Below are 18840 nucleotides of genomic sequence, written 5' to 3' on the forward strand. Positions count from 1 at the left end.
AATATAAAAAGGTTAATTAAATATAAATTACTGCGACTGAAAATAATTGCATTTATTAAAATAAAAATGCAAATATAATATAAAATTATATAACTATACTTTTGTTGAAATACTAAGTATAATATATATAAGGTATCGTTGTTATTAGCAACAAAGACTTCGTACAAAATTCGAACTTCTCAGGAATAAAGTGTTAATTCTCGTATCCGTGATATATGCATATCCATAGACAGTTGAGAGTTAATATCGGATCATTCGTAAGGATTATAACTGTTTAAATGCTTCGATAGCTTTTCAATCATAGCCATTTCATTAAAATTATGATTTGTATTAATAGAAGAAGTGTGTGTGTTTTTACTATTATTGCTTTTAGATACAAATTCAATATCGTCATGTTTTTTATTCCTTATTTGTTCATCTTTAGCATTCCTTTGCCAACCAACTTTATTAATAGCATAATTCACAGCATCAACATTATTATTTATATTATCCTTAGTATTTTCCCTATTGTAGTATTTACTTAATATATCTTGTTCGCTTAAAATTTTGATATTTTCTGGCATACATTTCTTATTATAGTTATTAATCGAATCGAAAACATTTTCATCCGTCATTTTCTTTTTGTTAGTTCCTTTAATTAAGTCTAATAAAAATTTACCTGAATTATTATTCTTTAAAAATCCATTTTCTAGTTTCTCCTTTACACATTCTACATTTTGAGAATTTACTTTTTCTTTTATTTTTTCTTTATAATTATTTATATTGGGTATATTCATATTTTTTCTATTTAATATTTTTATATTTTCATCATTATTTATTGTGGTTTTATTAGGAGTCATCATATCCCCAATTTTCATATTACTTCCAATATTATTAATACCTTTATTCATTTCATGGTGATTTATTTTATTAATTATATTCTTATTTATTATTTTATTCATAGTATCGTTTTCTAAATCCATATTTTTCATTCCTCCATTCAAAATTTGTTTCAATTTGTATCTCCTTTCTGCTATATCTTCTGTGCTTTCTGAATTTACTCGAGCATCTACAGAATTTTCTGGTTTCCCTTTCTCTCTAATTTCTTTACCTTCTATTAGCCCCTTTTCTTTATAATAATTATTTATAATAGCCTTGACTAATTCCCTCTTATTGTTATTCATTTCGCTACCAACTGTTCCCATTACATCATTTTTCATATATAAAGAACTCATTCTATTTAATATTCCAGCTTTTTCTTTTCTAATTTTTTGAATAAATTGTTCTCTGAGTAATTCATTAGCGCTTCTCGTATTTTCCATATCTGCATCTGTATTATCAGGGGTCACATTATATTTTTCATTTTTTTGCTTAAGACTTTTTAAAATATCACCATTGCTATTATAAGACGATTCCAACTTATCAATTTTAGAATTATACATACTATTTTTTTCATTCTTATTTTGATAATAACTATTTTCACAACTGTCTTTTAAAATTGATACATTACTATTAAGTATGTTCTTGCCAGTATCTTCTCTTTTTATCTCATTTTTATAGTAACCATTATTTAGGGATCCTACTTCCTTACCTTCAGTACCATTATTATTCCAATTTTTATTACTACTACTACTATTATTATTATTATTGTTATTATTACTGTTACCATTATTATTCCAATTTTTATTACTACTACTACTATTATTACTGTTACCATTATTATTCCAATTTTTATTACTACTACTATTATTATTACTGTTACCATTATTATTATTATTGCTGCTGCTAAAAGCAGGTTCGATATTCAAAGTCTTTTTAGACAAAATTCCATATGTATCATTTCCATTACTTAATGAATGCTTATGCTCGTCCCGGTTCGCCATGGCACCCTTTCTATTCGTTCCCTCCTTAATGGTTTCTCGGTCGTTAGTATGATTATTAATAGTGCTAGTAGGTTTTATATTATTAGCTTTGGCTATTGTAATTAGTTTATTTCCATTATCGTTCCCATTTTTACCCAACTTTAGTTTCTGATTAAAATTTATTTTTTGCATCGCAATTTTATTAACTTGTGATGCACATTCTTCATTATAAATTAATGGAGTAGTATATTTATCTATGTTATAAGTCGAATGGACACCGAATTTTTCTTCATTTAATTTAAACATATCCTCGGGACTCCAACCATTTGAATGATTGTAACCAAAAGTTTTATCATTACAAGCATCTTTTGTTTTATGTTTTATTGGCATATAATGAACTGATTCATCATCTAATGATTTGTACCCATTTTTCATGCTTTTTTGATTATACCTATATAAATCTTTATTTGTTTTATATAATTTTTTTTTATTTCCATATATATGTAAATGCAATTTTTTCCTCTTATCTATATCTTGATCATCAAAACTTCTTAAACCTACTTCTTTCAATCGTAAAGCTGATAAATGACCCGTTTTTATTTTATTAAAATTATATCGGTATTTTCGATCGTAATAATCCAAATCGCCACCTTTCATAGCCGTATTATATTCCTTCGTATTATTATAATAATAGTTATAATTATTATTATTGTTATTATTATTATTATTATTTAAATTATATCCATATATATTATTATGCTTATTATTTCTACCGTTCTTAACATTTCGGTTATTCCTAGAATTTTCATAGTTCCCTTTATTATTATTAATGCTTCCATTACTACTAATACTTATTTTTTTTTTTTTATTATAATCCATACCTTTTGCATCTTTGTTAATATATTTTACTAAAGTACTTTTGCAATCATTATTCGTTACTATCATCTTATCACGATAATTATTGTTTCCTATACCAAGTACCTTACTCCCATCTTTAATTAATTTTTTTTCACCGTTATTTTTGTTAATGCTCATTTTATTCTCATTAATTTTATTACTGTTATTACTGTAGTTCTCATCAGTCTCATCAGTGTTATTTGTATTGGATATATTTCTATTATTATAAGTTTTGGGTATCTCACTCTTATTACCATCATTACAACTATCTTCCTGTTCATCATTTTCTAAAAATTTTAGCATATCATTCATAGCCGTCGAAGAATGTACAACTTTTAGATGATCTTTCACATTATCTCCCTTTTTTAAAAAATCGATTGATTCATCACTATAGCTTTCTACATGCTCATATATTTTTAAATTCCCTATACTTTTTTTTTCTAATAAAATTGGAAAGGTTTCTTTTTTTTCGTTATTATTTTCATTGGAAATAGTATGATTAACAGCCTCATTATGTATATCATTACGATGCGAATTGCTTTGAACAGTTTTTCCCCCATTCATATATAAAATATTATTTCCTCCTTTTTTTTCTATATTTCGATTGCTATCCTTACTTTTCATGTATGTGTTTAATAAATCATTTATTTCATTATAATTGTTTTCATTTTTTCCTGATAATTCGATTTGCTCTTTGTTATTATATTCCATCATTTTCGCATCTTTTGTTACATATTCAGAATTATCATAATACCCATCAAAATCTTCATCATCACTTTTAGGTAAAGCGGTTTTTATCATTTCAGTTGAATCTGCGTCGACCTTTTGAAGACTTTTAATAATATTTGCATCAATTCCAGTTATTTGATACCTATATGACAATATACTACTTGATACATATGCATTTTCATCCAAAGATTTTCCATTTATACATTTTTTTAATATTCCTATCCATTTTATTAAGTTTGGTATAAAAGGGCAAACCACTGAAGCATTAATACGTTCTTTTTTATTATCAAATAATAAATTATATCCTTTTCCTTTATAATTTTTATAAAAGAAAAATTTTTCTATTTTTTCGATTTCAAACCATCGAATCGCTCCTATTTCTTTTCTTGTTTTGGGTTGAAATTGTGTGTCTTCCTTTACACCAGGTATTATAAATAATTTAATTGGTTGGTCTTCAATATGTGTTTCTATGTACACCTGCTCATCTATATATGGAAATATATCTATTCCGATTTCTTCATAAATTTCTCTACAAGCACAAACAGAATCTTCTTCAAGCTCATCAATTTTACCCTTGGGAAAAGACCAGTTATCTGTACTCCACCCTTTTACTAATAAGCATTTCTTTAAATTGTGGTTCAACAAAATTGCTCCTCTTAAAGGTATAGTTCTACAATATCGTCTCCAATTTAATGAAAATTTTTCATGAGCTGAAGGAGGTACATATTTTTTTAATATCGGGCAATCATCACATATTAAATAGCCAAATGTCTTTAAACTTAATTTTGGTAATTTATCAGGATATTTGTCTTGCCACATATCATCATACCACCAATAAGCTTCTTGAATTTGAAAATATAAATGCACATGGTCTTTTAATAAAAATTCTGGAAGCAATGCTATGAATCGTCCATAACAATCTAATAAAGCATCATCTAATAATTTTTTATCTTTAGCTAAATTCTTAATTCTCTGAGCACTAAATAGTTTCTTTGATTTCCCCGTGTTGTTTGAATACTTATGTACGTTCTTGTAATAATGCTTATATGAGTCTTTTTTCATATACATTTTGATTTTAAAAAAATATAAATATAAACAAAATAATAAATATTAAATATTAAATACAATATATATAAGATAACATTATTCTAATTACATCTTAAAAAAAGCCTTAAAAACATGCATATACATGCGCATATAAATACATACACATCCATATATATATATATATATATACATATATATATTTACGTAATTACGTATTAATATGTATTAAGATAGAAAAAAAAAATTAAAAATGTATGCAGAAAAAAAATTATTAATAAATCAGGAAAAATATAATGATAAAAGTTATTAACAAAACATCAAAAAATATAAATAATAAATGATAATAATAAGATACGATTAAAATCATTAACTACAATAAGCATATTTTGGAATTTAAGAATACCTTAATTATCATATAAAAAATTAATACATATATGCGTAAATATTTTATTAGCTTTAATTATTTTGTCCCTATATATATCAGGGCCATATGCCTTTAAAAAAATAATATATAAATAATTAAATTAAAAAAATAATAATAAACAAAATAATGTAAACCAAACAAAAATGTGTTAAATGTATTTGCTTACATATCAAAAAAGTGACGTAATAAAACGAAATTAAATATTTATAAATAAATCAATATATAAGTACATACTGATAGATATATAAAACTTCATATTACTTGTTCTAAAATTATGGTAAATAAAAAAAACAAATAGAACAATTTGTTTTTTAGTATTCTCCTATAACATTAAAACGTTGTATACTTTACACATTGTATATAGATATATTTATTATTACATTTTTTTTATAAATATTTTTTTAAACTATGAAATAAACAGTTAACTGAATTCACATGTTCCTGTGTGTATTATTGCACTTCTATTTATTTAATATATATATATATATATATTTTTTTTTTTTATTAATATGCATTAATCAATAAAAGCATATATGTTATTATAAAACTTTAAAGTATGAAATAATACAAAAGACAGATAATAAATATATATTAAAAATATAAATAACAGAGAATATTCTATATGCAACGATAAAATTAATAATATTTTACTTTTAGCATGATGAAAAACAAAAAAAGAAAAAAAAGTCATTTTATATTCCCATTTTGAATTGTATATAGCATGTACTACTTTTTATAATGTGGATACATATAGAAAATGTATAATGATATATATAATACTACTATGAATAATATATAAAACTAATACAACATTCAAATTAACGCTTACTAAATAGTTGTAGATATATAAATGTAAATTTCAATAAAAATAAGCATATGCATATAATATATATATGTATATATATATAATATTATGATTAACAAAAAAATAAATAAATATATAAAAATAAAATAAACACAATATGAATATATGTAAACAAAGCACAATACGCGTAACTTATAACATTTAAAATCTTTTAAGTTAGAGGTATGTGTGAAAAAAAAATAAAATTAATATTATATAATAAAATGAGTGAAAATATACCCCTTATATATATTCTATTCTTAAGAATATTGTTTGTTCCTCAAGTTAAAAAACCGAAAATACGTACACTACTGTTTTTCAAATAAAAATTCATTACATGAAAAATATAATTATATTGAAAAATTAAACTATTTATCATAAATATGTTTTTCCTTCTATATGAAGCTTGAAAAAAAATAAAAAATATATATCACATTATTATTCATTATAATATTCTTCATAAATGCATAATAATTATATAAACATATTATACATGACGTATGGACTTAAAACAATTTACATTTAATATTTAAAAATAAAAAAACAGAAAGAAAGAAACGAAAAATAACATATAAATAAAAAAATAAAAATGGCTTTTACTTTTTACGAATATGTTATCAAAACAATTCTCTTTACTCAAATATATATATTTTTTTTGTACGTCCCCTTATGCGAAAAATAATTTCTTTCAAATAAAATTAAAAAATAAAAATTTACACGTACATACATCAAATAAATCACTAATTTAGGAATAATTTTATTAAAAAATATTTAAATCGGATATTAATTTTTGGAATTTAATAATGTTTTTATTTTTAACTAAAATAAGTACAGTAAATAAAATAAAGCCTATTTTTTTAGTTCCTCTCAGGAAAAAAAACTATAAATTGGCAAATAAATCAAATATATAACAGTAATATATTATTGTATAGAAATATTTTGAAAAATATCCTAGAATGTTTTTTTCCACATATTTATGCATGTGACAAAAGAAAGAAAATAAAATTATATGTAGATCACCAAAATTATGTTAATTTTTCTTTCCTATTTCCATTTTCCATTTACTGTACACATTTTGTAATATCTGTTTGGAAAGAAATTATAAAAAATAAAATTACAATATAATTGTAAATATTGTGAAAACCCCTTAAAAGATAATTTCCCAAAAAATCAACGTCGCCTTTTTTATGAAATAGAATGTATATTGGTAGTTATTGTAAAAATGTTTTATTTAGTACACGATATTTTTATTTTTTTTTTTAGTGTACTTTTTTTTTAACAAACAAGTAAATATTAATTTATATAACTTGTAAGTGCGTAAAATAGCAAATAAGTAGGAAATAAAAATTTTATCCACTAAATCCCCAAATATTATGTAATATATATATCTGTGTAAGGGTAATTCCTAATTTATACCAAACATTTCTTTACATATAATCTTATAAATATGCGTATAATATATGTATTATTTAAAAAAAAAATATTGTGTCCTTATTTTTGTACTAAAAAATTAAAAGAAAAAGTTCAAAAATTGGAAAAGAGGAAAATAAATTTCACTAATATGCATTTTTTGGCATGCCTATAAATACTTCATATAAATGAATAAATTTATTTAATCATAATGAGTCAATTTTTGCAAAGATTAATGTATACAAAAAACAAAAAAAAAATAAATAAATAATGCATAGAAAAATGTATAGTAAAATAAACGATAAAGCATTCCCTAATGAAATACGTAATAAATGAAACAATGGTGTGGGTAATATAACTCCCTCAGCTATTTAAATGGAATAATATATCCCTTTCTATAACTATTGGGTGTCCCTTTAGAACTAAAAACAATTATAACCCCATATATAACAGCTTTTCGTCAGGTATAACAACTATTTCCTCAGGGAATGGAAAACTTTGATTATCATTTAAATATTCAACATGTAGTTTTTTTACATAATAATCTACAATTTTTTCGAAGTTAGCTGGAGGTGGGTTTTTTTTTAATTCTTCTTCTAAAATTGGCATTAATTTATTTTTTAGTAATATCATTAAATTATCAAAAAAAGGACCAAAAGTAACTTTACAATAATATGAAGAAACATCAAGTGCTGAATATATTAAACAAAAATATATATATGTCTTTCGTCTAAAAGCGCTATTTAACATTTCTGATATATAACTCCATACTTCTCTAGTATCATTTAGAATTATAAAAAGTGATAAATGTAATTTAACAAAAGCCTCAATTCTTGAATAATTTGAACAAATGTTTTCATCATTTTCTCTAAGGATAATATTATATAATTCGTCTTGTGAAATTTTTTTTTCTTTCATTATTCCATCTATATCATTTATAAATAAAGGGATTGTATAAATACATTTATAAGACATTATTCCTTTATATATAAAATATGCCTTTTTATAATTTGAAATTATTAATGCTAAAAAAGATGAAACCCCCCATATTGATGCTTTTGATTGATATATCTGTTCATCATTTAATATTCCTAATACATCATTAATTATTGAAAATAAACAATAATCAAATAAATATATATTATTTAATTTTAATATATCGTTATATAAATTTCTTATCATATTAAAGCATTTTAATATTTGTTCTGTCACATTGCTTATTATATTTTTGACACTTAATATTGTTCTTTTTATTGTTTTTATTATCATTTGTATATTATCGTCTTTTAACATATCGATATGCTTTTTATATGTCGACATGTATATAATTGCATATTCTCTTGCTAATATGCATTTGTCTGAGTGATAATTTAAATTGTCAAATTTTAAGATACGAAAGTCTTTCAATAAATTTGATATGCTTATTACATCCTCATGTTTAATCAAACCCTCATTTAATTCCTTAATTAATTTCTCATCTGGTTTGATTTCATCTTCCTTCCACGAAAAAAAATCCATTATTAAAAATGTTATATTTTCCTCTTCTGAGTATATTTATATGTATATATATATATATATATAAAGAGAGAAATAGAGAAACAAATAACCCAATATTTTCTCCGCTTTTCTCTTTTTCTCACAAGATACACATGAAAGATGTCATAACAATTGTATAAAAGATAATAATTTAATTAAATTAAACTAAATGAATTAAACTTAAATATATGCATCCGAATTGTAGGAATAAAATAAAAATTAAATGATAATTATAAAAGCTTTACTAAATTTATAAATTTTTATATTAAAAAAAATATTAAAAAAATATAAATAAATTAAAAATAAAAAAATATAAATATGGAAATTCATAAAGAAAAAATTCTGTATATTTTTTACTGGATATTTATATTTCTATATCCATATATATTCATAACTTAGCAACTTATATGCCTTCTACATATTATATAAATGCGGTACGACAGGAATACCTATTTTTGTTTTTTATTTGAAAAAATTGTAAGGATTAAACAGTGTTTTTATAAAAATACGTACCTTATATTATTAAACGGTTGAAAATTTAATTATAGATATTATCCTAGTTAATTTGATATATTAAGTATATATAAGAACCAAAAAATATATATAAAGCATTTTATAATTTTTATATACATATCTTTAAGATTAACAAATCAATCCAGACCCATAAATCAATAATATTGATATTAATATATGTCTACACGTTCTTACATTGCAATAATAATAACAAATGATATATATTTACATCTATAAAAAATAGGGACTCTACAACCTTGAGTTGTCATAAATAATTATATAAAAGGTACATATATATACTACATGCTAATAATAATATTGCCAAAATTTATAGTTATATCATAAAAAACTTTTTAAATAATAAAAAAAGAAAAATCCTCTTTATATATACATGTTCCAACACAACACACACAAAAGATTGTTACTTTTTGTTTATGGAAGTAATAAACCGAAAACATTTAAAAAACCTATTTTTAAAAAAATTATGTAATTTATTATGCTAAAATTATGAATTATACAAAATTGTATAAATATTATTGTAATTTTTTTTTATAAATAAGTATAAATTTCCATTAATAATTATTATATATTTAAATTATTACCACCCAGGAAAATATATTTTGCTAATTTTTGTGGGACAAAAAATTAGGGATCAAAGTGAAATATATTTCAGGGGATGCATATTCAAAAACAAAATCGCCTTGTATCATATTATATAGATAGTAATAATACAAAAAATAATAATATTAAATATTAAAAGAAAATAAAAAAATTAAACATATTTCTAGTATTTTCAGTTTTTTTTTAATTTTAATTTATTTATTATATTTAACTATAATTATATAAGAACAAATCATATAGGGGAATGAATTACGAATTTTAAAAGTATATTTCCTATATATTATTAATATATATTTTTTTTATTAATATATTTCCATAAAAAACGTTGCCGCATAAAATAATTGCTAATATATAAAAAATTTCGTAACCCTAAATGCATATATAATATTATATTTTCTGCAGGTGGTACCTCTTCAAATCCCTATATTGTATTAAATATATCGTCATATATATATACATACTTAAAAAATAAGTGTATGCTTTACGATAAAATTGTTTATTAACAATAGAATAAGAAAATGTAATGAAAAAAACGCTGCAAATTAATAATAAAAAATTACATATATAATATTATATATAATGAAAAAAAAAAATTAAATAAAGAATAAGAAAAAAAATATATAAAAAAAAAGGAATAAGGAAAATTAATTTTTTTAAGAATTCCATTGGTAAATAATTTTATAAACAATTCTCATATACGGAAAAAGCCTAAAAAACAAGAAAACCACCATTAAGGTAATAATATAATAAATGTTATAATATATAAACTAATATATATTTATTATGCTTTTTTGGATAATCAAAAAAAATATAAAATATATTTATGGCCAATTTATATTATGCTATTGTATATACATTTTAATGTTTTTTGAGAAAGGCATAAAACTTCACTGTATATAATAAAACATATATATCATATTAGTAAATATAAAAAATCAAAAAAAAGGAGGAAAATATATTACTGAAAAAATATATTACACCTTTAAAAAGTTTATGCCACTATAAAATTTTTAGTAAATGCTATATATTTTATAGGAAAAATATATTATATAATTTTAAATATATAAACATAAAAGATATTTTAAAAATACAAAATTGATATAGTTTTGATATTACTTTAAAGCACAATATATAGATATAATAGCAGTGGTGATATATATGATGCATATTTATAAATATATATTAAAAAATGATGCCATAATATATTGTATATTTTTCTTTTATTTTTGCTATTGTGAAAACCTTGATATATACCGCTATTCCTATCCATACTTATTTGTCATGTTTCACATTTTGTTATTACATTCTCAGGTTTAAAAAAAGGAAAACAAAATGTCATCAATCAAAACAACAGTAAAAACAGAAGCTTGCTCCTTCAGTGAATACAGGATATATCCTGGTAGAGGACAAAAATATATTGCTAAGGATGGTAAAGTATATTTCTATTTATCTTCAAAATTCGCTTCACTTGCTTTACAAAAAAAGAAAGCCGCTAAGTTGAGATGGACACAGGTTATTACAAAAAATAAGAAATATATGAAAAAGTCAATATACAATTATATTTCATGCTCATATCATATTTTACTCTTGAATTAAGACACATAACATAATATCTTTACTTATTTTTTTTTTTTTATAGACTTGGAGAAGAAATAACAAAAAAACAAAAGTCGAAGCCACACAAAGAAGACGATATAAGAAAACTATTAAAGTGCAAAAAGCTGTTTGTGGTTTAAGTGTTGAAGATATAAGAAACAGAAAAGCCTACGTACAAAGTATTGAAGCTAAAGTAAGTTTTAAAAAAGAGAATGAACAAAAACATATATAATATGCAAATAAAATAACCATACAATGACGATAATATTGCAATATTAACAAAACAATAATAATAAATAAATACGATAAAGAATTAGTGCCTTTTGTTATATATTCTCGTTGAAGTTTAAGAGTCGTGATAATATTGACATAAAAACATATTCTCACGTAGTAAAACTTCGAAAAGCAAAGAAGGCTTCTGTTTATATATATACATATACATTATCGTTTTTAAATAATGACAAATGTTTTATTTGTTTTTTTATTTTAAATGATAATTGTTTATGCATATACAAAATATTTTAGCTTCATTTCTTCTTTTTTCATTTTGAATAATGAGGGAAGCTACCAAATTATAGAGCCCTATAAAAATATTTATTCAATACTAATATATATATACATCAATGAATTGTTTGTTAATGCATTTATAAAAATATACTCCATTTTATCATTTTCATCACATATTTATTATTTTTTTTGTTTTACGTGTTATAGAATAAAGCACGTTTTGCAGGAAAAGAAAAAGAAGATAAAAAAAAAGGTAAAGATGATAAAAAAAAAAGTGTAGCACCAGCTCAACAAAAAAAAGAATTTACTAAGGGTAATAAATTAATGAATTTAGCCAAAAGCAAAATGCATAAAATGATGAAAAAATAAGTTATTTTTATGCATAGTAAGAAGACGTCTATTATGTATCTGTTGTGATATAATATAAAAGTGGTTAAAGATGTTGTATGTCCATATATAGATATAATATGTTTTTTATTATATATATTACTATTTACACTCTAAATTTATTTTCCTTTTTTTTATCTTTATTTATCAATTGTATTTTGATAACATGTATATATGCTCATAAATTTAAGTTGATAAACATTTTAAATTACAACATATTATATATATTTTTAAGAACACAAAACTTTAACATCAAAAATTAGCATTGTTGTTATTGCAAATAACTATGTGTTATTCATAAAAAAAAATATATGTCGTGTTTGGATTAAATATATGTATCTATTCAACTTGTGCTATAATATTAAAAATACAAAAGTAAAAAAAGTAAAATTAAGATAATTCAAATATATTTACAATATTGCTTAAGCATTAATCAATCTAAAGTGTCTTTTAAAAAGTAATAGCTTTGTACATATATAGATAATAAATTTGATAAGTATATTGTATTATTATTAAGTTAATATGTTCCTATTCATATGAGGAAATTTAAAAATATATATTTGTTTATAACCTTTATTTATATGCTTATATTTACATATTATTAATGTACAACTATATTATAGCATATTTTTATTAAAAAATATATTTTCTCTATATACTCCGAATTTCATATTGATTGAAACGTACAAGGAACCTTTACCTTTAATAAATACCTTGAAGTATATTCATTCTAATAATTATACAGTTTTTTTTATAGAAAATGGATTTAACGACGAAAAGGTATAATTTGTATTTAAATATACATATATATACATTTATGGATATAATTAAAGCGTAATATTTATTGTCATTATACAAATCTTTATTATCCATCATATTCCAATAATTTCCCAAAATGTAGATCAAATAACATTAAATATATTAAGAAATGCATGCAGTAGAAACATATATACATATGCATGCAGAATAATAATAGAACCCGTTAATAGAAAACATATAAAGACGCGTATAAATCATTTATTAAATTATATAGGTACATTGCTTATTTCAATTTTTTGAAATTATTTTTTTCATCTTCAGAGAATTAATACTTTAAATATATCGATATAATTTAATAGTTATAATTGTATTAAAAAGCTTGGGTTTTATATAGTTTCCAGTTATTTGGTTATTTATTATTTTGTTTCTATACAATGAATTCGTTTTTTGATAAAATGATACAATACGAAAAATTATATACAAATAAAACTTTCATGTATATGTTTTCATATACATTTAAGAATACCTGTATGTAGAGATATGTTTTGCATACATATAAATAAAAGTATGGGATCCAAAGGATATTAAGAGTAAATACATGATGTTTAATGAACATATATTTAGTTAAAGATAAATTTATTATATACATATGATACTTTTTTAATTTTTTAACTATTATTATTTTTTACTACCATAAATATTAATTTTTATATAATTATATATATTATTTTATTATATTTTATACTTTGTAAATAAAGATAAATTTTTGAGTTATGTAAATATGTTACTTATAACACATAAATTACTATTTTCCTATTTTATATCCATATCCATAATTATTTTAAATCTTATATTAAAAAAATATTAGGTAATGTTGGAAAATTATGTATTTATATTCCAGAGTTATGGGTTCTTTTTATTTTTTGCGTAATTTAGTTTATTTTTAATAATAATTATGAATATTGGCAATTTTACGCATATATTATATATATTAATATATATTCGAGCATGCATTACATATATAGCAATAACTTAGAAAAATATATATGTAACTCATTTTATTGCGCATTATAAATTATTATATATATTTTTTTTTTTAATTTACAGCTATTATTATAATATTATAATTTTTATATTTTTTCCATAATAATTCTATTTCATTATATAAAAAAAACAAATACTCCAAAAATGAAAATAAAAAAAAAAAAAAGAAAAATAGTAAAACATTTCACACATTATAATTAAGTTTTTAAAGTTATAATTTCATGTAATATACATAAATATATTTATTTATACATAAATCATGTAATCGTTTTCCGCTTTTTTAATTTATGAAATAAAAAAAAATTTATACTTTATTTTTTTTGACGTGATAAACTATATATAGAAGTTTTATAGGACATATAAAGTCTGTTACAATATTTGTACAAATAAGTAATGGGCCTCGTAAACGCATATACAAAACAAATGTTTTTATTTATTTTATTTCATGTTTTGTCTATGATCTTTGTTAAATGGTTTTAAATCTATTTATTATTATTTTTTTTTTTTTTTTTTTGCATAATTTATATAAATCATAAAACTATTACTTTTTTTCAACATAATAGTAGTAAACATGCATATTGTGAGTGTATATAACATTTTTGGATATTTATGTACTTAAATATTATACATATTACTCGTCCTATTATGATAATTACGAAATTGCATGAAAATACCTATATTCATGTTTATTTTATATATATAATTTTTTTTAGTTGAATGAAGCATTCGTTTAAGGTACACGATGTAACTATTAATTTATTATAAACTTCCCTCTTCATTTTTGATTGGGAAAGGACCTATGTAAACATAATTGCACATTTTACGTTTTGAAAATTTTCCATTAATTTTTATGCCTTTAAAAATTATCTTCATTTAACACACTTTTTCAGTATATGACTGTATATTTTTTTTTCTTAATTTCATGTACAGCATGCTAGTTAAAATTATAAATGAAATTGATAATCTATATGAAATATATATTTATTTATATATTCATTTATTTGTTTTTTTTTTTTCGTCATTACGAATGTATAATGAAGTTTATATATTTGCAACTGATACATTTTTTAAATTTTCCTTAAATAAAAGGGGGAAAAATAAAAAAATATGGTATTAATAAACCCAAATACTCATTTATGATGTATTTTTAGTATATGTTAAAATTATAGAGCAATTTTTAAAATCGTTTTTATTAAAATTTTATGAAATATTATAAAATTATAATTGTTTATTAATTTTATAAAATATTTATACATATTATATATGTGTGTGCGTGAATAATTTTGTGTTATATATGAATTTGTTTTAAATGTGATTAATATGCCGTGTAGTTAAGTTGCTCTACTGTAATTAGCTTAATCTAACTATGTATAAGTCTTAAGACCAAATATTTATTTTTATATAGTTTATGAAATATATATATATATATATACATATATATGTATATATATACAGATAGACATATATGTTCTAAAGTATAATCCCGTTTCTTTTGACGTATATGTTATTTTTTTTTTTTTTTTTATTTAGTTTCACTTTTCGTGGTGATAAATTTTGTAAAATATACGTTATAAATTATATTAGGTGTTTGCCTTTAATTGAATATCATTGCATTTTTATTATTTATTTTATGAAGTACTATTTAAAATAAATAAAAATATACCTTAGTTATTTATATAAAGTTTAATTAAATACAAGTAAATCCATACTTCATTTTGTGGTGATTAATTCTGTATTTTATCTTACCTTATTCTTTATATACTTTATTTTTATTCTATTGCATTTTAGCTTTTAAATCAAATTTTATGATTTTTTATTTGTATTTTTTTTATATTGTTATTGTCTTTATTACCAATCATTGATAGCTTGTAATATATACACTATATTATTTACACTTCCTTTGGGAATTCACAAATTAGTTATATATTTTAAATATAAACATTTTATTTATTACTATCAATTTTTTGTAAATATATAAAGCATTACATTTTTTCTTCGATTTTATTATTTATATGCTTAATTATTACTTATTTACTATACCATAAATAAAGCATTTTCTATCCTTTTTTATTGATATTTTATTATATATAATAATTCAGGAAATCTTGATATTCACATTCATCGTTTGTGTTCTATAAACAAAATATTTTTATCTTTTTTAATTTAATTTCGTATAGTATAATTCCATCAAACATAAATAAATAAATAATACATATATGTATATGCATATGTATTCACACGTGTTTGTTTATACCCCTTTTCTACTCCGTTGCATTTTCAGAATATCTAACAATTATGGGTAATTGTATGGCATTTATAAATTATTCAAAATTAAAAAAAAAAAAAAATACATTTACAAATTTGGATTTATATCTTGAAGATGCGTACGACTCAGATAGTAGTGATCCATATAAAAAGAAAATTCGAAAAAATAAAATAAATAACAACACTAATGTTAATAATAGTAATGGAATAACGACTAGTAATGATATAAATAATTCAGACGACCAAGAATGTAATCATAATACAAAAGGAAATATTCCTCTTAGTTATGAAAATAATGAAATTGAAAATTCTGTTCAACATGATAATAATAATAATAGTGAAAATGAGCTTAACGAAAAAGGCACCAATGATAATAACAATACCGAAAATGATAAAAATAAGCAATCATGTAAATCTATAAATTCACAAACCTACAGTGATTCCATATCTTGTAATTGTGAGATGAATAAACAAAATCAATTATGTGACAAAAATGTAACCCCCACAAATATAACAACTATAATTAGTCCAAATGTTCCAAAAAAAAAACCAAAACAAAATGTTTTGAACATAAAATATAGCAATATGTTATTAAGTGATATACGAGATACTGATATTATTGTTACTTTTTTATTTAGTCTCTTTCTTTATTTTAATGCTAATAATATAGTTGATATGTTAGATCGAAATAAAAGAGAAAGATATGAATTAAAAAATCCATTAAATATTAATCATGATGTTATAAAATTTCCAACTTTTCCAAAAGAAATCATCGATAATTTTTTAAAAAATGATTTTACATTATTAAAAAAATATATAAAAAATAAATGTAATAAATTAAAAAAAAAATATAAAACGAATTTAGAAAATGTAAATAATGAAAAAGACGAAAAAAGTGGAAAGAAAAATTTTAAATATGAATTAAAAATAAAAAAAGAAAAATGCTCATTTTCAAAAATCGTAGAATCTGTTGATAGAAATGAATCGACATATAGAGATATTACAGAAGTACTATATGATCAAAATATACCAGATATCAAAATCACATTTGTTGTTATGGGGGCATATTGTTTTTATCAAAAAAATATGAAACCATTTCAAGATAAAAATACATTTTTTTATAAGTCCCCATCATATTCATGTGATGCAGAAATATCGGTAGCATGTAAAAAAGGAAGAAAACTAGATTGCCCCAATCAAGATGATTTTACAATAATTCAAACAAACGAATGGATCTTAATTATGGTATTTGATGGTCATGGTCCATCAGGGCATGATATAAGTAATTTTTCTCATGTTGTTCTTCCATTAATATTTTCATATAATATCGAACGAATATTTGAAAACCCTGTGCGCACAATGAAAACAATATTTTATATGATAAATTGTTATTTAGTTAATTATTCATATTGTATAAATAATAATATAAATCCTATCAATATTAATTTTATTGATTATAATTTAAGTGGAACAACATGCACTATTATTTTATATAATTTTTTAACAAAAAAAATATACTCTGCTCATACAGGTGATAGTAGAGCTGTTATGGGCAAACACGATGCGAAAACTAATACATATAGGGCATATAATATAACAGAAGATCATAAACCTTCTTTAAAATTAGAAAAAGATAGAATTCAAGCATTTGGTGGTGAAGTTAAAAAATTACAAGGGGATGTATCATATAGAGTTTTTGTAAAAAATGAAATGTATCCTGGTTTAGCTATGAGTAGAGCTATAGGGGATATTACCTCTTCATTTATTGGTGTCACTTGTGAACCTACTATTAAAATTTTCGATAAATCAGATGAAGATAAATTTATTATTGTTGCTACTGATGGCATATGGGAATTTATAAGTAGTGAGGAATGTGTCCAAATGGTTTCGAGAAAACGAAAGAAAAAAGTCCATGTTGCCATGGGTATGTCTCTCAAAACATCAACCATTATCTATAACTTACATTTATCTAATTAATTTGTTGAATGTGTCCACATATTATCACAATATCTCATTATTACGCTTATTCGTGAACATCACATGGTGCCAACTTGGCTTCTTCATACATATTATATTTTCACCCCTTATAATAAATTATTATATTTTTTCTTTTTTCTTTTTTCTTTTTTTGCAGAAGAAATAATTAAAGAGTCATGGAGAAGATGGGAACGAATTGATACCGTCGACGATGTAACATAGCTAATAAAAAAATAAATATATCTTATGTGTGTGTTGTGCTTACATTCTAAACCTTCTCATTTGTATCTTTGGATGTACTTGTTTTTCGTCAATCATGATGTTGCTTTTCTCTAAATTATGCACCCAATATATTTTCACACATTTTTATGTGCAAAACTATATCATTAATATATTTTTTTTTTTCCTTTTTAGATGACCCTTGCTATTCTATATTTCTAACT

At 21.6% G+C, this 18840-nt stretch overlaps 4 protein-coding genes and 1 non-coding gene across 5 annotated transcripts; 3 read left to right on the plus strand and 2 right to left on the minus strand.

Moving 5' to 3' along the window:
* Positions 1-251: 251 nt before the first annotated feature.
* Positions 252-4535, minus strand: PY17X_1409100 (uncharacterized protein; the record flags this gene model as incomplete). The annotated part of the gene is made up of 1 exon (XM_723066.2): positions 252-4535. One exon carries the CDS (start codon positions 4533-4535, stop codon positions 252-254), a length of 4284 nt encoding a protein of 1427 aa, XP_728159.2.
* Positions 4536-7624: 3089 nt separating this feature from the next.
* PY17X_1409200 (conserved protein, unknown function) lies at positions 7625-8710 on the minus strand (the record flags this gene model as incomplete). The annotated part of the gene is made up of 1 exon (XM_724457.1): positions 7625-8710. One exon carries the CDS (start codon positions 8708-8710, stop codon positions 7625-7627), a length of 1086 nt encoding a protein of 361 aa, XP_729550.1.
* Positions 8711-11194: 2484 nt separating this feature from the next.
* Positions 11195-12334, plus strand: PY17X_1409300 (60S ribosomal protein L24, putative; the record flags this gene model as incomplete). The annotated part of the gene is made up of 3 exons (XM_022957433.1): positions 11195-11374; positions 11502-11651; positions 12173-12334. The coding sequence occupies 3 exons, from the start codon at positions 11195-11197 to the stop codon at positions 12332-12334; spliced, it is 492 nt and encodes a 163-aa protein (XP_022812827.1).
* PY17X_1409400 lies at positions 11798-12055 on the plus strand. The gene has a single exon (XR_004618873.1). It is a non-coding gene; the product is annotated as an uncharacterized ncRNA (non-coding RNA).
* A 4116-nt stretch (positions 12335-16450) lies between the features above and the next one.
* Positions 16451-18838, plus strand: PY17X_1409500 (protein phosphatase PPM6, putative; the record flags this gene model as incomplete). Its single annotated transcript, XM_022957434.1, has 3 exons — positions 16451-18344; positions 18555-18610; positions 18812-18838. 3 exons carry the CDS (start codon positions 16451-16453, stop codon positions 18836-18838), a joined length of 1977 nt encoding a protein of 658 aa, XP_022812828.1.
* Positions 18839-18840: the final 2 nt, after the last annotated feature.

Source organism: Plasmodium yoelii, assembly GCF_900002385.2.
Source record: "Plasmodium yoelii strain 17X genome assembly, chromosome: 14".
NCBI classification, from domain to species: Eukaryota; Apicomplexa; class Aconoidasida; order Haemosporida; family Plasmodiidae; genus Plasmodium; species Plasmodium yoelii.